At 37.2% G+C, this 27,197-nt stretch overlaps 1 protein-coding gene across 14 annotated transcripts in view; it reads left to right on the forward strand.

The window, feature by feature from the left end:
• Nucleotides 1–27,197, forward strand: part of ERC2 (ELKS/RAB6-interacting/CAST family member 2) — a 557,034-nt gene that overhangs the window by 144,418 nt on the left and 385,419 nt on the right. For all 14 annotated transcript variants that reach the window (XM_075432855.1, XM_075432854.1, XM_075432857.1 and 11 more), the window contains 3 exons: nucleotides 1,965–2,039; nucleotides 14,735–14,890; nucleotides 21,265–21,432. In XM_075432855.1, coding sequence (XP_075288970.1) covers nucleotides 1,965–2,039; nucleotides 14,735–14,890; nucleotides 21,265–21,432 — 399 coding nt within the window. The remainder of the gene's footprint in view (nucleotides 1–1,964; nucleotides 2,040–14,734; nucleotides 14,891–21,264; nucleotides 21,433–27,197) is intronic.

A 27,197-nucleotide genomic window follows, 5' to 3' on the forward strand; every position in this document is an offset into this window, starting at 1 on the left:
TTATATTGTCAGGGTTCCTAAGAGCTTCAGTTACTGACTAAGGTATCATTGTTAGCTGTGGTACAAATAGGGAATGAAAAACTGCCCATGCCCCCAGGTATTTGCAGGCAAAGATCACTAACAGAGGAGTCTGAAAAATGAGATGAAACTAGTGTGATCTAAACATGGTCTTACTTTACCAGCCATTTGACTGTAACTTGGCTACTTAACTGTAATTCTACAGATCATAAGTGTTGACGTATTTCTGTATACATACAATTTTCTGTTACCTATGGACAGCTGCTTTTATTTTAACCAAAAATGTATGCCTAACCTGACAATATTGGGATGAGTGTCTTGATGTTATGTCCTGTCATACACAACTTTTCAAGTCAAGTAATCTATGTTCAGTTGAATGGAGCACATATGACTAACTTGTCTCTTTCTGTTATTTTAATATATTAGGCCACACAATTTTCTGAATGTATTTTATAAAGATGTTTATTATCAATAGATTTTAATTTAACAACATGCCCCAAATCACTTCTACTATAGTCTTTCGAGTGGTTGTTTCTCAAAGTCATTGATAAGCAATATGCTTGTTGCCAAATAGAACAAGAAATTCATTGATAGTTCATGACACAAAAAATTATGACTTTTAAGCTTGTGTGTTATTAGATAGGTGAGACCTGGAAATGTGCTAGGATAGGCTGGGGGGGGGGGGGGAAGGGGGCAGGAAAATAAATGTGCACCATCCATAGTTGATTATATTTTTGATTGTTAGTCTGTCAGTTGATTGTGGAGTTTTACATTGTTTGCTTCATTTAAGAAAAGGGGATTTGAGAGGTGGGAATAAAGGTAATAAGGACCCACAGTGTTAGATTTTTCTGATGATCCTCCCTCCCTGAATATATGAGGATGAGCTAGGAGAGGCATAATTTGGGAGACACAATGGCTGAGGTTCTGGAGTTAGCTAATGTCTTTGTGGTGAATGAACCTAGCTTCTCAGCCTACCAGGTGTAAATGTATTTCATGGTTATAAAGTTAGTTCAAGTGTGTATGTGGAGCACTGGGGTAGAAAGAACCGGGAGAGAAAGACATCTACCATGGCAATCCTGTCCTTTAGAGGGGAAGGACTCCAAAGGACTAGAAACAGGACAATATCTGTCCTGTTTCAGTTTTGTTTTCTAATAAACTGCTCAGATGGTTTGTTGGAGGGGTATAAGCATCACGAGATTCTTAAATGATTGTGTTTCATTACAGCTTTACATTGTTTTATGTAGGTGTGTGAGTTTTTTGTTGAGATATCTCTTACCAAGATACAACTCCTGTGTTTTATAAGAGACCGAGTGCTGCTGTCTTCATACTGTTTTCTTATAAAGACCAGTAGACATTAATTCTGTTAACTGTATGTCTTAACTAATGCAATCTATTTTTCTTTCACCTGTGGATTAAGATGCATAAAAAATAGAATGAAAATGTGAAACTGAAATGTAATTGCTACTGTAGAGGGTGCTGCGTCAATCCCTTATGTAATTATTATCCTTAAAATGTCAAATTTAAATATAATGTCTTTAAATTGCTTATTTCAAATATTAGAGGAAAAACTAAGAAGAAACTACAGTAAAAGGTGTGAAATGACTTAACAGTGTTTGAATTACTAACGCAACTGAATTAATGAAGTTTTGATGTTTAGGCAGAAACAGCAGCATTGTTTTTGGACTAAGTAATTACTTGCTGGCTTTGTCACCGTTGACTTTAATAATTGATAGAGGTTTCAGAAATAGCGCATGTGCTGTCAGAGTTGACTGTAATATAAGTACTGCAGTGATGCTAGAGGGGTTATAGAGAGGGAAGCACCTGTAGCATTTGGGGTTACATGCTTCTAATCATCAGACTGCTATTTGTTGTAGTAAATTCACATGAGCGATTAAAATAATGGAAAGATGAGTCGTCAGGCTTACTTCTATCGTGTCCCTCCACAGGAATTGCATAGAAGAACCCAACTTCAGCCTGAGCCAGCAAAGACGAAGGCTCTTCAAACAGTTATTGAAATGAAGGTATGGTCTTTGTGTGTTTTCCCGTACATTACTTTTGTAGCATGAACTCATGTACTGGGTATGGGTGGGATGGAGTCAGTTTTCCTCGTAGCAGCCTGTGTGGTGCTATGTTTTGAATTTGGGACTAAAACAGCGTTGATAACATGCTGATGTTTTAGCTGTTGATGAGCAGTGCTTACACAGAGTCAAAGCTTTCCTAGTTTCTCACTCTCCTCCCACCGCAGCAAGGAGGTTGGGAGGGAATGCAGCTGGGACAGCTGACCTGAATTGACTGAAGGGATATTCTGTACCATAGAATGTCACGCTCAGCGATAAAACTGGGGGGAAGACATTCATAGTTATAGCATTTGTCTTCCCAAGTAACTGTTATGCATGATGAAGCCCCACTTCCCTGCAAATAGCTAAGCATCTGCTTGCCATTGGGAAGCAGTGAATGAATTTCATAATTTGCTTTGCTTGAGTGCACAGCTTTGCTTTACCTGTTAAACTGGCTTAATCTCGACCAACGAGTTTTCTGATGTTTGCCTTTCTGATGCTCTCCCCCATCCCACCCAGGGAGTGAATGAGCAGCTGTGTGACACTTAACTACCTACCAGGGTTAACCCACAACACCTCGATTTATAACTTTTACTATTAACTCATTAAATGCTTGCTTTTACTTCTCAACTTATTTTGTTGTGAAGCTAGGAATAATTAGTATTTATTTCCCCCAGACTATTTTTGTATTAAGACTTGATTAAAAAAATCAAGTGCAGCTTTGCTGAATAATGAGAACTGAATATTGCTTTTAAAAAGATGGGGGTGGGGAGAATTTCAGGTGAGCCAAAGTGGGTGGAATAAACTGACAAACAGAAGCAAACATAAACTGTCCAAGGCCAATGTAAAATGTTTTTCTTCTTGATCTTTAAAAGCAATACTTCTGGTGGTGGTTATTTGGCCAACATTTTACATCTAACCTAAGGCAAATATTCACTGCATCAGCAGAGTGATATGATGAAATGTGCTGAAACTCCTGTCTTAGTCCTGAATATAGTTTCCTCTTTTTGATATATAATATTACTAAAGTGTTGTGGCTTTTTTTCCCACAATAACAAAAGATAAAAATAATAATTTAAAAAGTGAAACCTGGTATTTTCACATAATTCTATGAGTGTGGAATATACATCCTTAAGAAAAATACCATGAGACTTCAGATAATTTGTGAGTTGACAATGCTGCCTGAAATACATTAATGATGGTCTTTCATTTCAGTCTGAAAAGGAAGTGCAAATTAAAGGCTTCATTTTGCAAGTGACTTCTGTTAGGAGCAAATGAGTTCAGCATGAACATTGTGGTAAATACACAGTTAAAACAGCAGCAGGACTTTATAAATACAGTATCTGCCTTTTAATAGATAATAATTAGTTTGGATTATATGAATAACAAAGAAGGTACATTGATTTCAGTATTCCATCTTCTGATGTGTGTTTGCCTGGGATCTTCCCTGTTTATTCTCATTCAGAAGTCTACGAAATCTATAATGTGTGGTTTTGCAGTAACTTGTTACCCTAAGTATATGGGAAAGTAGGATACTGGCTGAGAAACGGGAAAGTAGGATACTGGCTGAGAAACTTGTTTCTTTCTGCTAATATTCAGAATTATAATTTTAAAAATTTCTGGATAGAGAGATAGTATGTTAGAATAATTTATGGTCTTCCATGTGGGTTATTAACAATGTAAAGTTTATGTTGCAAGACAATTTGCAATCCCTCTTCCTGTACCAAAACTCTTTGAAAGGAATGGGAGTACAGGGGACATGACACATGAATGACACAAGCGACGACTGTAGTTGCAGCCACTTTGACAGTGTCTGTGCCTGAGGACAGTGAAGTCTTTTGTTTGTCTCTCAGGAGAGTTGGGTGTGATGCCATGTTCCACTTCTCAAAAATCTGGTCTTTGTAGTGAGGGCTTTCATTTGTCACGAGTGAGGCTGTAATTGTGTTGCTGGAGCATGCTCATATGGAGCTGCCTTTTGGTTCAGAGGCACACAGCTTGCTCTTTTCCTGCTAACACACACTCCTTTGGGGTTGCCCTGTCTAAAATAGGCCTAATATTGAAAAGAAAAAGGGACAAATGTAAGATGTTGAAATCCACGTGATTAAACAGCAGTTATTATTACAAGTTCCAGCTTTGGAATGTTTTCAAGTAAGTTTAAACTGTCTTAATCCAGACAACATTTGTTTTGAATGATCAAGCGTTGAAGCAATAATTTCCCTACAGTGTTGAGGGTAGAAGGAGGGAGAAGATTACCCTGTAATATGACAATCTGAGGCCATCCACTCCCCCATGCAGAGGCTCCAAGCAGTACACGTTTCTATTTACTGCACCAAACCCTTTCTGCCCCCTCGCCACATTAGCTTTTGTCTGAGTCCCCTCCATGGCTCCCCCAGGCTCTGCCACGAGGCAGCTTTCCCTCCTTTGTAAATCTCTCTATTCTTTCCTCTGGTTTTCTTCTGTCCCTTGCTGCTGCTGGATGCTTTCTGTCCCTTTTCCCAGTCACTCCTCCCTTTCACCCAATGTTGTATACCCATTTCTCCCACCTGTCATCTCATATGTGGATTTTTTGCCCTAAATAGCTTTTTTTCTTTCCTATCCTGCCATGTTCTTCATTTCTCTCTGAATACTTTGCAAGCAGTAGCCTTTTCTTATAGCAATTATATTTTCTGCATCTTTGGTATACTTACTAAAAAAAAAGGGGGGGGGGCGCAAACAGAAAAGGTGGAAAATTGACATCTTATATTGTGACTCCTATTTCTATTGCTTTACTTATTCATTTTCAGATGCATTGTGCAGACCTTTCTTTCCTAACTTTCTGATTTTGCTTCTTAGAGATGTTTAGTTCCAGATGTCCCATGTCTTTTGCTTATTCTTTCTCCTTACATTCTTTACTTTCTGTTCCCTTGTCTGCAGCAGACCTTCTCCAGAAGCTTTTCTTTCCTCTGGAAATGTGTTACAGGACAGGAGGAGGGCAGGATGCTTCCTTTTCCCACATGCTCCTGTTATTCCCTCAAGCTCCTGTTTTTTTTGAAACTGGCTTGATCGCATTGTAGACCTTGCTTTCAAGAGATATTTGTGTTTTGTTTAGTTCCCCCAGCCCTCCGCCATGGTTTTCTCTTGAGATGTGTTCTCTAGAAAGTGGGGCATACTAGATAAGCTGTCTGTATCATGGGTTTAGTAAAGGGGTAAAAGTTTTGAAGTGCGTATCTGCCCAAAACAGTGAGTTACATCATGGAGCTCATGGTGTTCAGAGAAGAGCCACCAGAACGTTTAAAAAAATTACCAAGCAATGAATGACTTTTTTTAAATTTTGTGTAAATTAACAAAGAGGAAATGACAGAGCAAAGAGATTACAGTCTGTAGATCCCTACCTGAGATATCTCCATTAAAAAAAAAAAAAGAGCCCTCTCCAGGAATGAAAATAAATATATTGTAAAATACACTGCATGGAAGCTAGAGGTAGCAAATGCACACTAAAATATGGTGTGTATATTTGGCAGCATTCATGTAATTTTATGTCTTCTGTTATACAGGAAGCCTGTCTAATTTCTTTGCAATGGTTGCTTCTGACTTTGTGGCTATGGATGTATGTAAACAAACAGCTTTTTTTTTTTTTAACGTCTAAATCTTTGTCTGTTAAGTGTGAAATAAAGCTAGGACATTGAAGTCCTTTCCTTTAATTTCAATTTCACCCATGCATACTTCTTTGTGCCTTGCGTGCTGACAAATGCCAGATCATTGATATCTTTGAATATCAGTGATATCCAAAGTTGATTAACACTGATTAGTATAATAAAAAGAGTTAAGGCAAACACACTTTTCATGTCATTCTTTCAGTAAGAAGTACTACTGAGCACATGAATCAGGTCAAAACTTTCTCATCCCTTGTGAGGCCCCAGCTGGAGTACTGCATTCTATTGTGGGGTCCCCAGTACTAGCAAGACATGGACATGTTGGAGCAGGTCCAGAGGAGGGCCACAAAAATGATCAGAGGGGTGGAACACCTCTTCTATGAGGAAAAGCTGAGAGAGTTGAGGTTGTTCAGCCTGGAGAAGAGAAGGCTTCTTGGAGACCTTCTTGTGGCCTTTCAATACTTAAAGGGGGCTTGTAAAAAGAAGGGGACAGAATTTTTAATAGGGCCTGTAGTGATGAGAACAAGGGGCAACGGTTTTAAACTGAGAGGAAATTTACATTGCACATAGGGAAGAAATTCTTTATGATGATGGTGGTGAGACACTGGAATAGGTTGCCCAGAGAAGTTGCCGATGCCCCATCATAGGAAATGTTCAAGACCAGGTTGGATAGGGCTCTGAGCAGCCTGGTCTAACGGCAGGTGTCCCTGCCCATGGCAGACGGCTTGGACTAGATGATCTTTAAAGGTCCCTTCCAATCCGAACCAAACCATTCTATGATTCTGTGATCTTCTTCAGACCATTCTGGGCTTAAACCAGTGATATTACTTGAGAGAGAAAATCAGAAATGAGTTGCCTGCAGATATGTCATAACGCTCATCCTAATTGTAAAGTATTGACCATCCTGAAATATATGTAGTCTACCAACAAGAATTAAAAAGTCTTTAAAAATGGTAAGCTGTAAAGTAAATGAAAATATTTGTGGTTTACCTTACTTGCAGAAAGAGCCATCTTTATGTATTGATCCAGCTTTGATATTTCAGGTATGGGTTTGGTTCTAAAAAAGTGTGTATGTGTGTTTGCGGTGCAACATACTCATTGTTAAGATTGCATGAACTTTCACTTTCCCTTGTCTTCAAAAATAAGCCTGAATATTCTCTGTATTAAATTGACAAAGTTAAGAAAAGTATACAGAAGAGTAGTCTTTTATGGTCAGTTGATAGCAAGTGTGCATATGTGCATTTAAATGCAAGTTTTATTAAATGTGAAGTTTCAAATATTTGCTTCTGATTGCTTGTTGAATGCCCTGCAAGCAATTTTTTTCACAGACATAGTGTAAATTTATCAGGTATTTGAAATGATGAAGAGTAGCATTTCATTACTTTTCGTTTCAGAGTAAGACAGACTGGAATGCTGTATTATTTACAAATGTCTTGCCCTCCCCCCACCAAGCATTCAGGAAATGTACTATAGCACTCTTGTTGTGAGGACTGGATATAGAAGATTCATGAAACGTTATTGTGGAAACTCATTTGTAGAGTTAGTCTCCTTTCCATTGTCTTCGGCTTCAGGACACACATTAGTTGTTTCATGTTCCAAAAGAGATGGATTTCTGCTAGATCCAGCATAGAAATAGTCCTAACCTCTCTCACTGAATATCTGCAACACTATTCTTATAAAGGAGAGGTAGAAGAAGTATTGGTTACTGCTGGAAGGAAAGGATAGATTAGAGTGAGTATCCTGATCTATATCACAACGCCTGCTATATAATCTTATGTCTTTTAACAGATTTAGAGGGCCTGACTGGAAAAATCTGCATAAATGTTGCATTGTTGTAGAACTTTGAAGACAGTTATTAGTACCATTTAATACTAAGCTGCTTCTTTAATTTTACTGCAAAGGAATCTTCTTCGTGATTCAACACAGACCCACAAAGTTTTTAGAATGCTGCTAATGTGGATAAGGCTTAAAGTTTTGAAGGAAATACTGCATCTGTTCCTATTTCAATTTCTGAAAGATTGCCAGACCCTGTGCCACAACAAGAGCTAGTTGAAAGTTTTCCAGTTGAAGTTTTCTGTGGGAAAATGCTGATTCAACTGAATCATAAGATTTCATGGGAGTGTGCCTATTCTGTCAAAACTTTTAGTGAAAGTAAAGCTATCTAACTTTCTATCCATCCTCTAAGTCAACCCAGCTCCCTTGTGGCAGTACCCATTGGGAGCTCTAGACTGTATTATCTTTGACCTGCAAAAATAGGTCCTCACTTTCTAGCAGTTGTCCAGACAGGAAAACTTTCAGGTTTCCTATGCAAGCCAGCAGCCTGTCTGGTGTATTTCCAGCATTACTGGTCCTGTATTGTTCATACATAAGGGAACAGTACCTTTGACTCCTTGAACAGTCTGTGAACGAAGGTGATGCCTGGCTTCTCTTCTGTCTTGTCATCACTGATGTTTTAGATAAATTATTCTGAAACAGATTGCAGTCTTCAAAATTTGTGAAATCTCTAGCTTCTGTTCCAATAAGAAGTTAATTCAAAACTGACAGTGACAATTCTTCTAGAGGTAGGAAAACAAGTTTTTACACAGTTGTAATCACAGTGTGCAGAGATAGATTAAAAGTCAACTTTTCCTGAGAGACTTTAAACTTGTGATAGAAGTACGGAAAATGCTTCCAAAGGTTATGTTAGATATTTCTAATAAAACTTAAATGTCATTCTGTGATGTATAAACCTTGTAAGTGTGTAACAGGCTGTGCTATAAATTATTTCTGCCACGTTACATTTGCAAAATGTAAAATACAAATGTAGTACAAAAAGCCAGAGTCCTGAAGACTTAGCTGGAGAGATTTGATGAGGACTACTCCCAGATGCGATGTCATAACAGGTCATATAAGTATTAATATATTTCAGTGCAAAAATCATTCTAAAGTGCACTGAAGCTTAGGTTTTGCTTTTATCTTCAGTAAAGGGAGTAGAAAATTTCTGAAATGAAGTCTGATGGAGCAAGCTGATTTGATTGTAGAGCTATGATCTGCGAGAGCTACAATAATTTATTGTTGTTCATAAACCTTGATAGCTTTTAAATTTTTTTCTGTTGCAGTATTTTTCTTTTTGTGCAATTTCTCCAAATGATAAGGTTTAATGAGAATTCTTCCCCTTTCTTTTTTTCATTCCATCTCAACCTTTTGTTTTACTCTTTAAAAAAAAAAAAAGCATATGGAAAAATGTTTTGTGAACAGAACTGTTAACATCTTAAAAATGTTTATTTTCTGCATGTGAAGGGCTAGTTAATAGAAAGATTACTTGTTTTTTATGACCATTTATACAGCCTTTGCTCTATGATATGAGTAATGTAATGCTGATTCCATGGACAAATATTAATAAAATTTTAAAAATTCTGCTATTGAAAATCTGTCATTTTAATAATGTTTTTTAGACTAACATATTAAGTAATTTAAGTTGTATTTTACCTGTAACTTGAAAAGTTGTTATTCAAAAAAAACAACTCCATAATTATATTAGATATAGGCGTGTATCTCTCTATATATATAATGTAAAAGCTGGTTGGAAGCCCTACAGAACGGGGGAGTGGGGTGGAGGTGGTGGTAGTGGTGGTGTGTGTGTAGTGGGTTTTTTGTTATGTTTTTTTTTGTTTTGTTTGTTTGCTTTGTTTTGTTTAAAATTGCATCCCTAGTCAACTCCCTTGTGGTTTTTAACTGATTTTTGGTTGAATGCTCTTTCTCTTTGAACATACCCTTCAAGAAAGGAAATTATGGACTGCTGATTATCATCAGCACTTTCAGTATCAGAGATTTTCCAGAAAAGAAACAGCTAGTGAGATAAAAGATAAGAAACAGCAAGATTCACATTCCAAGAATTTTTTTTGTTTGGTTGTTTCCTTTGCGTCCTGGCATACTTTTCTCTTTGGCTGGAGCTCGTTTTCCAAGAGGGGATGCAGTTAATTTGGAAACTTGTAAGATGCATGAAGGGGTTTGGTATTTCCCTTCAAAGTGCATTACTTTGCTTGTGTGGCATGGAAGTATGTTTGCTGTCATGGAAGATAGCTCTCCTCAACTTCTATTTTAAATTCCTTTGTCTACGAATTCTTACTGAAAAGTTTTACATCCTTTTACATCACTGAGCTCTTACCTGGATTAAAACACACTGAAAAACTCTTCAGACAGGAACCACAGTGTATTTGCATAGTTGTATGACCCAGAAACATATCTGCCAGTGAAAATTGGTATATCACAGTGTGATGCAAGTGAATGAATCTGCATTCAGCAGTATGCAAGATGAATTTTTCCCATTTTCACAATGTTAGCAGTAGGCAAAATTTGACAAGTCTTTCTTTTTCTTTTTTTTTTCTCTACCTATCATATTATGACTGATTTTTTTTTTTTTAAAGTGAAAATTTGTATTCTTGACTTTCTAAGTATCTGGAAGGGAGCTGACTGTATTTATCAGGTTTCTCATTCACACAAAAATTTCCTGGTCACACTGTCTGACTAAGCAAGTGCTTATCCTGCTGTTCATTTTAAAGCCATTCAGTTTCTATGATTGAACTGGTATATACTTACTTATATCAGTATAGTGTTATTATTCATTTACTGTCGTTTTGATTGTGTGATTGAACAAAACTGTTAAATGAGGGCATCGTCTTTCAGAGGAGAAACATGCTTTTACTCTGATGTTAATTTTCAACTAACTGTTTTGAATGAGATGATTTCTGTGTTCTACTGCGTGTATAGTGATTTTCTAACGTTTTCAGTAGAACAAAGTTTGACTGAAAATTTGTTTACACATGAAGAAAAGGAATTAGATCTTATAAAGGGCTGTAAATTTAATTATTTGCATTACTTTGGTTATGAACACTGCAGCTGGCTATTTGCAGAAGAGAAAAGCCAAGAGAGAAGCACTGAAGTTAGTCCTACTTTTGGGAAATACATCCATGTGCTTCTACAATTAATTATACCGCAAAGCTATTTGTGATTAATTATTAAGACAGTAATAATTAAGGGTGCTAAAAATCTTAATACAGTTTGCTAGTGAAATGCTGAACATATTTCAGTGGCATCAGACATTCAGGCTTAAGATCACTGTACTACAGTTACTGCAGGAATAATGACAGAGAAAGAATATTCTTTCTACTCTGATGGAATTCATGAATATTTGCCTGTAGTATATTGTGCCTCATGATTGCAAAACCCAAATGAAGATATAAACTCAGGGCTTTATCCTGTCATATCTTGAAAAACCTCCAGAGATGGACAGCACTGCCTCTCTGGGCAACCATTTCCAATGCTTGTACTCAAAATATAACACTTTTAGGTATTGCAAGGCTACTTTTAGGTCTCTCTTGAAGCCTTTCTGTTCTCTTCTAATCCTTAGGCTGAACAAGCCCACTTTCCTCTGCCTGGTTGTAGAGGGCAAGTACTCCAGTACCCCAGCCCTCTTGGTGGTCACCTGTTGAATTCATTCATCAAGTCTGTCTTGTACTGCAGAGCTTAAAACTGGATGCTGTACTCTACTTTAGATGAAGTCTAATGAATTCTGAGTAGAAGGCGATAATCTCTTCCCTTGATCTGCTTACTGGCTGTGTTCATGTTAATACAGCCCAGGATGTTGTTTGCTGCCTTTTCTGCTGGGTCACAGTACTGGCTTCTGTTAAGTTTGCTGTTCACCAAGATCCTCAAGTCTTTTTCAGCAGAGCTGCACCCTGGGGAGTTAGTCCCTGCCCGGTACAGCTGGAAGGAGTTCTTTCTTCTCAGACACAGGACTTTGCTTTTGTCTTTTGTCAGATTTCCTAAGGTTCTTGTCTGCCGGTTCATCCAGTCTGTCTAGGTCGCTTTGAATAGCAGCCCTGCCCTTAGGCATATTGACTGGTCTCCCAGCTTGGTGTAAACTACAGGCTTTGTGAGCAAGCACTCTTGTCACCTCTTGGAGGTCACTGCTAAAGATATTAAACAGGACAGGTCCCAGGACAGGCCCCGTAGTACTCTTCTTACTGTCTTCCAGGTAGAACACAACCTGTTAACCACTACCCTCTAAACCTGATCACGGATTTTTTTTTTTTTTTTTTTTTTTTAACCTTGCTACTTGTCTGCCCATACAGACCACAACGTCTTAACTTGGATACAAAAATATGGGAAACAGTGTCCAAAGCCTTGCTAAAGTTGAGGTAAATGACAGATACTGTTCTCTCTTCATCCACAAATCTAATAATTTTATCACAGAAGGCATTTGGGTAGGTCAGGCATGATTTACTGTTGGTAAATCCCCACTGACTGTTCCCAATTACCTTCTCCTTCATGTGATCAAAAATGTTGTCCAAGAAGACTTCAGCATAGCTTTTCCAGGGAACAAAGTGAGGGTGTCAAGCCTGTAGTTCCCTGGTTTGTTCTTTTGGTTTCTTCTTTATGATGAGGGCAACATTTGCCTTCCTCTAGTTGTCACGGATCTCCCCCAGTTTCCATGATTTTTTGAAGATGCTAGAGAATGGGCTTGCAAGGACATCAGCCAGTTGTCTCAACACCCTTGGGTGCAGTGGGTTGAGTTCCATGGATTTGTACAGGTTGAATTCTCACAAGTAAGCCCTGACTGAGTCCTCGCTGTTAATAGTCCTCTTGCTTGAACCCTTTCCTTAAGCACAGAGGCCTGAGAGGTGTTGTCATTGAAGACTAAGCCAAATGCTTGTTTCCTACATAGTTCAGATTAATTTGAATTTAAGCTCAATTGCTCTGACTTTGTGAAGACAATGTGGATAATTATTTCTATGCAGACCTTCTAATTGGCTCAATCTGTGCTATGATTTATCAAATGAGCTATTGTATGACAGCTTACTTATCTAGGCAAACTGTCTCTGTATCCTAAATACTTTCATTAATGGAGATATACGGGAAAACTCTTTGTGGTTCATTGAGTCTGTTCTTGTGACATTGTTTTGCAGAGAAACTGTGAAGTTCTGAAGCTAATTTTGGTGGGACTGTTTTCACACTGCACAGGTAGAATTCTATCACACTCAATGTAGTAGAATGTAGAAAAGATGTAGGCAAGGAAGTTTTTAGTTACCTTACAAAATAATAGTATTAGAACTACAGTAAATACCATTCTTTGAGATGTGTTGTCCCACACAGGGATAGGATTGGCTGAGAATAAGTGTTCTTTATTTCCTTAGTTGAAGGCATAAAAGATATTCAGGATGTTCTGCTCAGGTACTCTAGTCAAAAGTATCTGTATGCACTCCAGCATGTTTGGTGAAAAAGCATCAGCTTCTGAGAGAAAAATCTTGAAGGACCACAGTTACTGTAAATTAAATAATGTTATTATTTTATTTTTAAGTAGAATTTCTCTGGGATTGAAAATTGTAAGGAAAATGCAGACTTTAATTTCATATTATAAATACTTATCTTGTCAGATCTTTAAAACCTTCAGTATTTCAGACTATGAATATTTTCACTTGCTTATTAACAGCTTTTTGTACTGCTAACTAAATAGTTAAAAAATTTCCCATTCAAAAACCTCTATTAATTTAATGTAAGAAATAAGAAAATAATAAAATTTCTCCTAGACTGAGACTTATTATTGACTATAAAGATAAAAGCTAAAATGTTAGAGAAATGATAGTGTGCCATCTAAATGACATTTAGTCCTTACATAGCTTTGATTCCATATGGATTTATAACAGTGGTTGCTAAATCTCAAAAAGAATATGAGTTTCATTTTTCCTTTAGTACCAAAAGTTCACATACTTTTTGGAACTTCGTCTGACTATCCTGTATATTAAATTGCTAAATTTGCTTAGCTCTGTTATCAAAGAAGGTATTACAGGAGTTTTGGTTTTGCGTGCTTTTGAGCAGTCTAGAGAAAGCGTTGGTGTACTCTTAGAGCTCAGAAAAATAAAACTAATTTTGGAAAAAGAAACAGAAACAAAGCTGTAGTTAAGCAGAGAGATTCAAGCTTAGCTTGTCCTGGTTAAAAGATCAATTCAATTTGTATTTTTTCCCAAATTAGGTTTCTAGGGTAATACCCTGATCTTATTGAATCAGATTTTTCTTTTTTCATTGACCTAAGTGGAACAAAAACTTCTCCCTGATCTCTGATTTTTGATGGATGGTTGCTCCTTCACATGCTTGAACTGAATGACCATCTGAATCAGTGTTTTCAATTTCTTAATAAAGGTCTGCAAACAGGGCCTAAAGCAGATTTCCTAATAAGTGATTTTGCAATGCTCTTTGAAAATTATTTGTGAAGTTTGTGTAATCACTTTTTTAATCTTTCTGACTCTCACTGAAGAGGTTTAGTCCATTTCCAAATGACTGACAACAACAAGAAAAATCACTGGGTATTTTGAGTGCTGTGCTGGCACACGTGGAAGCCGTTGGCTGTGATGCAGATTTTTTTAGTGGCTGGGGTTTTGCTTGTTTTGAGACTCATAATAACAAGTGCTAAATCCCATCTTAGTGATGTGACTGAATTAGTGGAGGAAAGGTATATGAGGAGACAACCTTTCTTCCTCTTGACAGCAGGCGGAACTCTGGACATAGAGAAACCCAGTGTCTGGCTGAGTCACATAATGAAGTGGCCTGTCATCCTGCAGTGATGATGTACTGGCCTTCCCAGGCTAAATTTTGTGTTCAAGAGCTTGAAAGAATAACCAGGCCTAGATGGTTAGCAGAGCAAGCAAGGTTATGTTACCATGTATACATGGCAAACAGGGTATCTTCCATTCTCCCTTCATCCCTAACTGTGTAGGAATGAAGACGGAATTTTGACCAGTGTATTCTCTACAGACCGTGCAACAGAACATAGCACTACATATCTCTTTCTGGTAGTGAAAGAGGTCTAAATTCTGTAGTTTTTAATCAATAGAATTACTCTTGGTTTATGGCAGTATGTGCAATCTGCATTTGTACCACCTCTTTGCTATGTTGTTATTTGATGTACATGTGAGTACAGATATACTTCTGTTACGCTTGAACAAACGTTTCATGTAATTTTCAGTATTCTCTTTTTTATTTATGATCTAGGATACAAAAATAGCTTCACTGGAGCGCAATATAAGAGATCTTGAAGATGAAATACAGATGTTAAAGACAAATGGAGTTCTGAATACAGAGGACAGAGAAGAAGAAATCAAACAAATAGAAGTTTATAAGAGTCACTCAAAGTTCATGAAAAATAAGGTAAGGTCTATTAATAAAATAACTTACTGCTGTTTAAATAATGGAAACAAAAGTTTTAACTTCACCCTTTTCAACACAAGCAGCTCTCTGCATGTTGTCTTTTGGTAGATCTCTACTGTGCAATACTTAGTAGCTATGGAGAAGTGAAGCATTTATGTTTTGACTTAGGAAGAGGTAATGAAGAGACTATTTCACTGCTTCTACAGAGGCTACTACACTCGTGAATATACACTGTGTTCCCTTTTCCCTTTCTTGTGTGTTGTGTTTTAATGTTGGCTTTTTGAATTAGTTCATAATTTTGACTTGCATCATTTTGGCACAACTTCAACTGTGCAATTTTTTTCTGATTTTGCCTGTAGTTTTACAGTGAGGACTGCTGTTCTGTAGATGATACCAAAGTGTAATCTTCCAACGTTTTAATGACTTGCAGTTTGAGGACTTTCTTCCTGTAGAGTACCTTTTGTTTCAAATTATTTTACATGGATAATTATGAGCTGACCACAAGCAGATAGTAAATGTATAGTGATGTAGCACATTTGCTGGTATCAAGCTTGCAAAACAGCTTTGCTTGTTCACTATTTTAAAATGCATCGGAAGTAAAGCTTGATGTCTAAATTGTTGTTGCAGCTGGTCTTTTTACCTTCTTTCATTTTGTTGTGCTCAGCTGCTGTCTAGGTAAAGATGAGCGTTCCAAATAGTCTTTCTTGTGAATTCTAATGTTTCTTTTCTGATATTTGTGTAAGTGCCTTAAAAATTCTAATAAATATATATAATGTTACAATTTGTGCTGGCTTATTCCCACCTGTCTACCTTGCATGTGTTTTGTTTATGGAGTTATGGAGACTGAAGCATTTTTAAAATTTTATTTATAAGATAAACTAAGATGGGTCAAAACAACTCACTGCAGCCTGAAGTGGAAACACTGAAGAGGAAAGCCAGCCATCTCCTCTCTTGCACTGATGTTAAAAATTTTACCATAATGCCAGAGTAAAATCCAGGCAAACAACTTTAGTAGTCTTGATTATTATGAAATCTTACTTTATCTTAAAAGTCTTTCCATCCTAGTTATTTGTTTGGGTTCTTATTCTGTTTAATATTTAGGGTTTTTTGTGTATGTGAAATTCTAGGGAACAGAGATGGATTGTTTCACATTCCGAAATGTGTACTTGCAGCTCTGAAAATACTGTTTGGGGAGAAGCTGATACTATTACCTCTTTAGAGGCCATATAAGCAAAAAAAGTAGGAGTTAATTGGCTTAAATTGTAGTTTTCTGCCTGCCACTGTCTGTTGATGCTTAAAATACTTAGCAATGTTGCTGTTTAAGTACAAAGTTTGCAATATCGGGTAGATAAATACCATTGCCACGCTTTCAGAGTTGGGCAAGCTAAGATTCAGAGAAAGTACACAGCTTGTCTGTGGTCAGACAATGAAATGCTGTCAGCACCTTCTGGAGAATCAGAGTTCTCTGATTTTCAGTTTTCTTGTGTAAATTAGACCTTCATTATCTTCTTGACAAGATGCTTTTACTTTGTCTGAACTCCACAGGGAGTATAGGAGTAAGAAAATATTATCACATTGTGTAGTATAGGATACTGAAGATTTTCCATCTCAGAAGAGCTGTTACTGTCTCCCAGTTTGGAAACTATAGTGTCTTGTAAACTACATCACAGGAATTGCTGGTGTCTTGGGACATTGGGGCCTATTTTTATCTTCTCCTGGGAGTCTGTGCTGCAGAAGAAATCGAAGTGTTAGTGCCCATGTGGAATTATTCCAGATTTATTAAAATAAAAATTATCAAAGAATGTATTTATTCTGTTGAAAGAAGTAGATCTTAAGATACTGAAAAGTACCTAAAGTTCCTAAGTAGCATTATGATCAGGAAAATTATTTTGCCTATTTAAACATTGATAATTTCAAAGCAATTAAGTTTTAGCAATTACCAGCTAAAATCCTAATGCATCTCAGCAAATCTGTTGCTATAAAAATAATGTACAAAGCCTAGTACTTTGTTAATAACCTTCTGATGTTTTTGAGAGGAAAAGCTTCAGTGTATTTCTGTGGCACAGAAAGAAGATGAACGAGAAGACTGTTAAACGTGTCTTGTTTTGTCGTAATCTTCTGATCTTTGATAAATGCCACATTCTGATGAAACTTTGTGTTCTTTCAGTAGTCCTTTTCTTCCACTTAAAATTGAGATTTGCAGCAGAAGATACTATTTTCATCATTAATCTGAGAACCTTTCAAGGTGGAAAAGTATTTACGTAGCTGTCGGAAAACAGATTTTATTTTACCTGATCTGTTGAACCTGAGATTGTTAATAAATTCTGATAAACAGAAGTCTTGATTGATGGCAAAGAGCAGAACAAAATTATTCTCACAGTTAACAATCTTAGGTGCTATAAAGCTCTTAATACTTCACATTTATTCTTTAGTAGAACTGTTTAAAATCTGTTCTTGATTTAAATAAATAGGGAGGTGTTAAATGGAGGCCAATACTGAATATTATTTATTGTATGTGAGTGGCAGAGAATGCTGAGAAGTGTTCCTTTTCTTAACCAATTTTTAGTAATATTCACTCCTTCCAAATATATAGGCATTAATTTTGACTTGCAGTTAAATAGAACTTGTAGAAACGAGAAAGAAAACTTGCTTAGATTTTTTTTTCCCCCACTTTATGAGGACTCTCCATGCTCTGTTTTTGAAGCAACAAAAATTGCCATCACTCACATGATACAGAAGTTGTCAAAACAAGTCTTAAAGTTTTCATGACTGAGGGATATGAAGCTTCAAATATCTTCGTTAAGGATATGAAGAAAACATGTAGGAAGATATGCAGTTTTAAAAATAATTTCTGCTTTGCAAGACTTCCTTCTCTTACTAGGGTTCGTCCTTTGGCTAGCAGCGAGATATTTAAAGGAACACATGCATTTTTTCAAGTGTGAGTCTGCACTCTGGAATTTAAGTAGTTCTTTGAGTACTAGAACTCTCATGCTATCGATAGGAATGAGTACGAAAATCTAGTGATAGTATAGCACAACGTCAGCAAATTACCATTGAGTTTTAAGAATTGGTTAGGCTGTAAGAAGGCACTCTGTAACTAATGTCTGCGTACAAGAACTTTTCACACTCTATGAAGGAAAGCATGCAAGTTCTGGTGATCCTGTAGAAGAAATATATAGGAAAAGAACTACAATTTTTTTTTTTGTTGTTGTGGATAGGCCTGGAAATGTGATAAACACTTTAAAAATAGACCTTGACCAATATAACCTGTAGAATCTACAGACAGACTTGTAGAATGTACTGTATGCAGCCACTTCATTTGCATTGCTACTGTTTTTCCTTTACTGAAATCCTTCACTGTAAAAAGCAGTTGTCATTTGTCATGTAAGACTAGATCCTTATAATGCATAAATCAATATAGTTTCATTTGATGGAATTATTTACTTGAAGATTTGGCCCATTAATTCTAATATGCAATCTTCAGGGGAAAGGCTCTGATTGTTTCTCTTTTTCCCTTTTCCCTTTTCCCTTTTCCCTTTTCCCTTTTCCCTTTTCCCTTTTCCCTTTCCCTTTCCCTTTTCCTTTTCCTTTCTGTAAAAATAGTGATGTAAGAAAAAGGATAATGATCTTCTAGAAATGCTAATATCTAAGGGACTGAAATGTGGGAGGTGACAAAGAATCATGAATTGAGAAGGAAGACAAAGAACTAGGGTTTCAGGAAAGGAGGTGAAGCAAGATCATATTGGGCAATGTTGAAAAAGCAGTGACAAGGAAATTGCACATATGAAATATGTGAGATAGTGGGAAGGTCAGGATCAGACCTGAAGAACTTGGAGTTCTTTGCGTGTAAGTGCTGTAGCATCTAGACGTGTAGGCTGTCTTCACTGTAGTCTTGATAAAGTACAAAAATGTTTTTGCCTTTGTCTCTTTCTGTACTGAGATCAGGAGATCTCGTTGAATTGTGACCGTTGGTCTTCCACACCACTTAAGATACAGCAAAGTTAAAATGTTTGCACATCTGCTGTAGACAGAGATTTATTTCATGTCCCTTTTTATGTGTTCACACACTAACAGATAATTGCAGAACTTTAAAAAAGCAAATATAACCGCGTCTAAAATTTCTTTTAAGAAGTTATGTGGTTTCTTGTTATGCCTTTGGTATTTTTGATACTTAATTTTTTGAACTTAATTTTTTTAGTACACTTTCATCATTATACTTTATTTTAATAAAACACTAGCCAAAAGCACATTTTTTGTGGCTTTTAAAAAAATTTATTTATTTTATTTGAGAACTCTAACACATTTTTAAACTCTGGGCAATTTGTAGGTCTTGTAGCCAGAACTTTATACTAAACAGGTAAATGGATTCTGTTTCTAAAACCCAAAGAACATACCTGCAATGAAAACAAAGCTTTTTTTTGTAGTTGTTGCTGTTGTTGATTATTTCTCAGGGTATGGGTTGTGTCATGGAAAAAAGTGGGGAGAGATTAAGCATCTGTGGTGTTCACATGGGTCTTCTGTAAAGCATGTGATATAATTCAGAAAGGCTGCAGATCTGCATTTTGTCTTTATATCTTGTAGACAGATTTTCCCATTGTTCATTTTGCATACATTTTTGTCTTGGTTGCCATACTTTCTCACATGTTCTGACAAGGGCTGGAGGAAGGTGGTTTGCTTTCAAGAGAAAGTTCTCTAGCAGTTTCTTAACTACATTCTTTACATTTTCTTGACATCTGCTTTTTGTATGCTCCTTTTCTTATTTTGGTATTTTCAGACTCTGAAAGTGATTGCTTTTAGTGCCAGTATAGTTTCTTGATTTTATATGTAGCTCAGGAGGAACTAGTCAAGTACCTTAACCAGCTAGACAAACATATTGAGATTTATAAAGAGAAATAAGGAATAAATATATTAAGATGTGCATATGGACTATAGTTGGAAGAAGGATTTTTTAGATTGATTTTTTTAAGGATATGCTTGTGATGTAAACCAAAATAAAAATATTTTGATCAGCAGTAAATGTTTCTAGTGACTGTGCCATACAATATTGAATCTGTGAAATATTTTAGTATGTGGATCTTTAGGATGTGGTTGAGTAGGATCAGCCTGTGGATACATTTTTTTTTTTTCGTGGAGATTTTTGAGTCATTTTCCATCTAGCCCTTCTAGATTTCTTGCATTCCAAATGTCTATTGGGATGCAAGTGATGGGAGAGAATGTAAAGAGCTCTTCTTGCACTTTTCTGGTTGTCGCAGACTTGAAACTTGAATTTTAAAGAAAAATATCTAGGCCTTACAGTCATCAAGAAAACGCCAAATATAAAGAAGTGTGGTTTCTCTGATTTACGCAGATGCACTGAGGCATTTTATTTCAAATAATCCTCATGAGATGATGTATCGGAACTCATTTGGTGACCAGTGTTATTTCACAGGAGTTTAAGAAGAATAGATATATGTCACCTAATTCACTATCCTTTAGTATCATTCTGTGTATTGTCCAGTGCTTTGTTCATATTCGTATATTCTAAATCCACCACACTTTCGTGTGCTCTGGCTACCCTTCCCAATTGTCATTGTGGAAAGCGAAAAATAATCACAATTCTGTGACATTTACTGATGAACCTTAAATTCACTTAAATTCAGAAGCTCCGTCTTAGTGACTGGGTTTCTGCTGTTTCCCCTAGGATGCACTTTTACAACCTCAGAGACGTTTCACTCTGTGGAATTTTTTGTAACATTTTCTCCAGGATTCTCTTAAATTAATCTCTTTGGCTTGTCTTTCCTCGTACTTGAGAATTCTATATGAACTGCCAGGAAGGAAAAAAGGAGGTGAGGACAGTGGGCGGCAATACATTTGCAAGAAGAGTAAGGTTAAAATTCTACTTCTTTGTTTTCTTCTCTTTGCTAAGATGCCTGCTTTTGCTTATCAGGCTCCTAAAAACCTTGATTCACTCTGGCCAATGATAACTCACAAGAATCACACGGTTGGAAGGAAGAGGCTATTGGATTGAATTTGTGCTTTTATGAACATTTCTTTTCCTATGCATTTTTGCTGTCCTGCCAGACTTGTCTCACACAGGATAAATTCCTTTGAACTTAAGTTAGATCCATAGTAAATTTATAGGCCAAATCATCACATATAATCTTTGAATTTCCTTTTAACTTCTGCAACAGCAGGGAAATAATTCTGAAGACAGTGTACGTTAAATTACAAGAAACTCAATTGAAGTTGAGTGTAAAAAGTCCGAATGTTAATTCTCTTCCAAATTTTACAGGTGTCTGGGTTGTCATATCATGGTTTTTCACACCTTTCAGATTTCAGTGCGACTGTGAATTGGAAATTAAATTAATGGTCTAACCATTTTTTACCCATTACAGATTGACCAACTGAAACAAGAACTCTCAAAGAAAGAATCAGAACTTCTTGCCTTACAAACTAAGCTTGAAACCCTCAGCAATCAGAATTCAGATTGCAAGCAACACATTGAAGTGCTTAAAGAGTCACTTACTGCCAAAGAACAGAGAGCTGCCATACTTCAGACAGAGGTATTGTATCTTCTTATCATAAAATGCAATAGAAATATTTAGTTCATAGCATGTGTCAAGGTGATGATGTATTTGTTGCAAGTCTGTGTAGAAGGTAATTTGTTAAAGAATAGTGAAATAATTTAAAACCCTTTAAATGGCAGTATATTTGGTATATATTTTTTGGTGGTACACCACCTCTCATTCTAGAATTTTTTTAGAAGCAACTATTATTGCATTTAAGAAAATGTTTGTGCCTGTTCTCACTGGCTTCAGTGTGGGGAGCTGGGCATTAATTGACTTGATTGTTGTGATTTCATACCTTGTTTCTTCATGTATTAGTTGACTGCGTTTTCCTCTTGGCTGCTCTGGCTTGATGCTTGCTTTTGACTGTGTATTTCTATTCTGAGGAGTGAAGCTACTGATGTATTTTGAAGGGAACTGTTGAAGGGTGCATGATATTAATCTGTTGTTACTGTTTTGAGTGTAATCAACATTTATTTTAAAATATGATTTATTTCAGTCTTTAAAACAGGCTAGTGCACTAGTTACATACGTATCTACAAAGTCCAATCATAAAAATATGGGTAATGGAATAAACGGTTGAGATGGTTGTCATATTCGATGAAATGTGTAAATCAAGTGTTAAAAAAATTGTCCATTAGTTCACTTCCTGGGGTTTTAAAAAACTTTGTACACTTGGAGCACACAATACTGATTAGACTGATTCATATTATAGTGTCTTAATTTTATTTTTAATGTGTGTACCCCTTTCAAGAAACAGAAATACCTGGTAAATTCAGTCACAGAGTGCAAAGAGTTTCTATTCAGAGAAGTATATTATTTAAGGAATACAGGTATCTTCCAGAACATTTGAAATTTCTGGCTGACAAAGCTCTAGGAGAAAAAAACAGACTAAACTCATCATTATCATGGAAGCACAAAATAAATATTTTTAAGATTCTGATGATCCCTCTGTGCTGTATGTCTTATCCTCTGTACATTTGGAAGACACAGATGAAATCTTGCAGTTTCCAGCTTGTTTTTAATGGGCCAGCCAGCATATGTATATAAGACAAAATGATCATAATAGAACAAAAGTAAAAAATGCAGCAATTATGGCAGATCTCAATCTAGCTTTTGAGTGGTAAAGATTACATATTTTAATTTTTCAGCTATGCAAATCTGTTTTGCAAGCTTTGTATTACCTGTCATGCTGCTGAGGATGGTGATGAATTCCATTTGCTCTCCGCTAATTTGATTTCCTAGTTCTTTATCGGACTGGTATGTATTCAAGGCATTACAGTCTTATGGCTGGCAGATGGGCAGTGGTAAAAAGAACTGAATCTACATACTCTTGATGAAGGGCTGCTGGGATTGCCTAGTCCTGGCGGAGAACAAGTTGGTTTCTGACAGGTATTCAATTCCTCTTCTTCCCAGTTTCTAAATAAGGTAGCTGAGTTTGAACCTTCTATATGAAGCAATTTAAGTTAAAATTAGCTGTAATTGCCTATCAGTGTGCAGGTGACAATCAGTTGTATTGTGTCTGCTTATTGTTAGTCTCTCAGGGAAACCAAATGAAAAATTAATGCAAAAACAATCAGAGAGGTAACTTGATAGAATATATGCTCTATAATAGCAAAGAATGACTCCCTTTTGTTTGGCCTAATGTGTTATTTGTGATATAAGTGATTGTGATATTTTGTACAAATAATGTGCAATTCTTCCAGCTTTCAATTAAAAAAAAACCCAAAACTGCTTAAGTATGGGATGAAGGAAAGCTATGCTCAGTATAATTTCTATTCAGTGGAAGATACCAGTTCCTGGTTTTGATTATTTATTTTAATTAGCCCTTTACTTCTGTATAATCCAAAGCATTGTGATGACAAGCCTCTGTTTCTTTCTGAATGAAATAACACTGTAAGCTAGGTGGGTCATTGCTGATATGAGACTTAAAAATGAAGCAAAAAAACTCATAAATGTCATCACAGTATATCTTGGTTTTACACAGTTAAGGCTGCCTCTGGGTGGACTTGCTAGATCAATTGAGCCTGAATTTATTTGTGACTGAATCTTCAGAAGTTGTGTTTTGATTTCGTATGCATTATTGTCAGCCTTTGGCAATTACATTACCTCATAATTTGATGAAGCTCTGAAACATTGCAAACTATGACTCTAGGTGATTTCTGTTTTCTGCTTTGAGTAGGTAATGATTTTATCAGACAACAGTTTTTTCAGTTTCTTTTCTCTTTTTAAAATAACTTGTAAAGGGAATTGGGGAAAGTTGGTGAATTATGTCCACCTCTTATGGGAATTAATTTTAGTTAAAATTTTCTGTAATTGTCTGTTCATGTACAAGAGGCTTTTGGCAGAAGGGTCACATTAATGTAACCCCCCTGGGAGATCATATGAAGATGAAGGCCTCAGAGTATTGGGTTAATGTCAGACTGCATTTTGGGATATGGTACCTCTTGAGATGCAGTAGAAGCAACATAAGGAAAATAGGTTCCAATTCCAGTTATACACATTTATTGATGCAGCCACTATTTGAAATGGTTTTCCAAATAATTTTGATCTAATAGCAGATCTAAAATGGTAAATAACTTCACTTGCCTCAAAATTTTTTCTGTTTAGTTTTGAAAAGATAGCGTTACAGGGTGTGCTCTTATGTGCACCATTTGCCTGAGGCAGAGACTTCAATAACCTGTGTTAAACTTTAAAATTATGTCAGCAATTTACCTGGTCTCGAAATACTTTAATAACGTGCGTTCTTTGGGTAATGTTAATTACATCTCATTTTTTATCCATTTATGATACACTGAATGTTTTATTACTTTCCTGTACTTTATGATGGAGATGTAGCACATCTCAAATCTGCTGAAAAAGATCTTTTATGTTACAGAGGTAGCACACCGTGTACCCATTAGTTTCTCAAGCCAGGACTTATCAGGAAAGACCAGTACTTCTGTTTGTTATTTTAAAGCCTCAAGGTTGTTGCAGGCATGTCACAGGCTGTACAACTTTCCATCTAGAAGATTAGATATTCAGGGGTTAGAAATGAAGAACCATTTCTGGAGCTAAAAAATATTGAGGCTCGCAAAAGATATGTGGTTAGTCTGAACATACTTTTCACCTCTTCTGAACAGACTTTGAATCAAGAGCTCCTTAAAACTACTGACCTATCTAGTCTTGTTTCCTTGAATAGAGTCTTACAGCAGCTTTCAGCTAGCCGTAAGAAATACACACATATAACCAAATGCTGGCTTTGTCATAGATTGCTGTGCAAATATGTGAGGATGTTACTTGCTTTCTCCAACAGTCATGAAAACAAGTGGCAGATCTCTGTGTCCAAGCAATTTCATAGATTAGAAAATAAGATTCTTCAAGGCTGATGTGCATGTTCTAATGATGCTCTATTGTTACATATTTTTAAGACCCTCAGGGTTTTGGCACATTTCTTACCACCCTGCTGTGTGCTAGGGAGTTTTTCTGGTTAAAAATGATTGCCAGGATGTCTCTTCTCCACAAACTACTATGTTACAACTTCCAGACTGAGTGTGCAGTTTATTGGAGAGAAAATCTGTTAAACTGTGGGTGTTCTGGAGAAATGTGCTGAAGCTCTGAGGAACACAAAAGCTGGACAGCAGCTGAATTTGTGGATTGCTACATCTACCCCTGTAGGCCAAAGTTCTTGTTTCTTACCAATATTTAGACAAAACCAGAAAGAACACATCCTTAACATAAGCGACAAGAAGAAACCTCAGTAAAAATTAATTACGAAGGCTGTAGACCACTCATTAGATGTCATAAGTTTGAGGGTTTTTGAGCTGATCTTGTTCCTAGTGTTAGTCAGTTATGAGCTGGTTGAAAACAGGCTGTTCGTGCTGCTTGCGCTTTTTCTTATTCAGGATGGAAATGCCTCCTTTTTTCTCTTTTTTTGCCTGCTTATTTGCCCTTTATGTATTTCTACTGACTAGTGGGCCAATATGTGGAAATAAGAATTAAGTAATTCTTGTTTGTTTCATTATATGCTTCATTGTGCATCTCAATTAACAAATTTATGCCTTCAGGCTGCATTCTCCTGTTACATCCTGTACAAATGAAATGTGATGCAGCAAGACAGGAAAATTCAAGATGATGCCTTAGAGTAAAATTTTCCTGATCACCCTGTATACCTACTCTTAGTTTTATGGGGAGACTTTTTGGTAATCACTTGGCAAATATAAACTTGCTACAAGGCAACAATGTCTGTCTTCAGTACTCAGAAGTATCCTGTGTTTCAAAAGGACCTTTTACATTTCCATTTAATCTTGAATTTTGAGAACTCTGGAGAAGTGGAGGGAATCACAGAATCACAGAATGTTTGGGGTTGGAAGGGACCTCTGTGGGTCATCTAGTCCAACCCTCCTGCCGAAGCAGGGTCACCTACAGCAGGCTGCAGAGGACCACATCCAGGCGGGTCTTGAATATCTCCAGAGAAGGAGACTCCACAACCTCCCTGGGCAGCCTGTTCCAGTGCTCCGTCACCCTCAGAGGGAAGAAGTTCTTCCTCATGTTCAGACGGAACTTCCTGTGTTTCAGTTTGTGCCCATTGCCCCTTGTCCTGTTGCTGGGCACCACTGAAAAGAGTTTGGCCCCATCCTCCTGACACCCACCCTTGAGATACTTATAAACATTTATTAGGTCCCTTCGCAGCCTTCTCTTCTTCAGGCTGAACAAGCCCAGCTCCCTCAGCCTCTCCTCATAGGGCAGATGTTCCAGTCCCCTCATCATCTTTGTAGCCCTCCGCTGGACTCTCTCCAGTAGCTCCTCATCTTTCTTGAAATGGGGAGCCCAGAACTGGACAGAGTACTCCAGACAGGGCCTCACTAGGGCAGTGTACAGGGGAAGGAGAACCTCCCTCGACCTACTGGCCACACTCCTCCTAATGCACCCCAGGATGCCATTGGCTTTCTTGGCAGCCAGGGCACACCGCTGGCTCATGGTCAACCTGTTGTCTACCAGGACACCCAGGTCCCTCTCTGCAGAGCTGCTCTCCAGCAGGTCAGCCCCAAGCCTGTACTGATACATGGGGTTGTTCCTCCCCAGGTGCAGGACCCTGCTCTTGCCCTTGTTGACCTCATCAGGTTCCTCTCTGCCCAACTTTCCAGCCTGTCCAGGTCACGCTAAATGGCAGCACAGCCTTCCGGTGTGTCTACCACACATCCCAGTTTGGTGTCATCAGCAAACTTGCTGAGGGTACATTCTAAATCTTCATCCAGGTCATTGATGAAGTTAAACAAGACTGGGCCCAGTACTGACCCCTGGGAGACACCACTAGTTACCAGCCTCCAACTAGACTCAGTGCTGCTGATGACAACCCTCTGAGTTCTGCCATTCAGCCAGTTCTCAATCCACCTCACTGACCGCTCATCCAGCCCACACTTCCTGAGCTAAATGTTTGTATCTCATAGGAATCTCTGGTGAAAGTGTTACATTTGGTTATATGTGAGATACTAAATGTGGGCTAATTTCAAGTATCAGCAGAGGCCATCAGTGTTTGGTTTTTGATATAAATATACTAAGCTGTGTTAAATAACAAAACAGCAACATATCAAAAGCTCCTCTAATGAAGCTCGTACATTTCCTGCAGAAAATACAATCTCTGCCACAAGAGATCCATGATAGGGTAGAGGGGCTTTCTTACCGAAGACCAGGATCCTTCTTGCCAGAGACCTGAAAATGAGCAAGTGTCATTTACATGGTGATCAAGCTTGTGGCCTGCCAGCGTAGATGGGTGAGGAATA

The sequence above is a fragment of the Opisthocomus hoazin genome, chromosome 11 (genome assembly GCF_030867145.1).
Source record: "Opisthocomus hoazin isolate bOpiHoa1 chromosome 11, bOpiHoa1.hap1, whole genome shotgun sequence".
Classification (NCBI taxonomy): Eukaryota; Metazoa; Chordata; class Aves; order Opisthocomiformes; family Opisthocomidae; genus Opisthocomus; species Opisthocomus hoazin.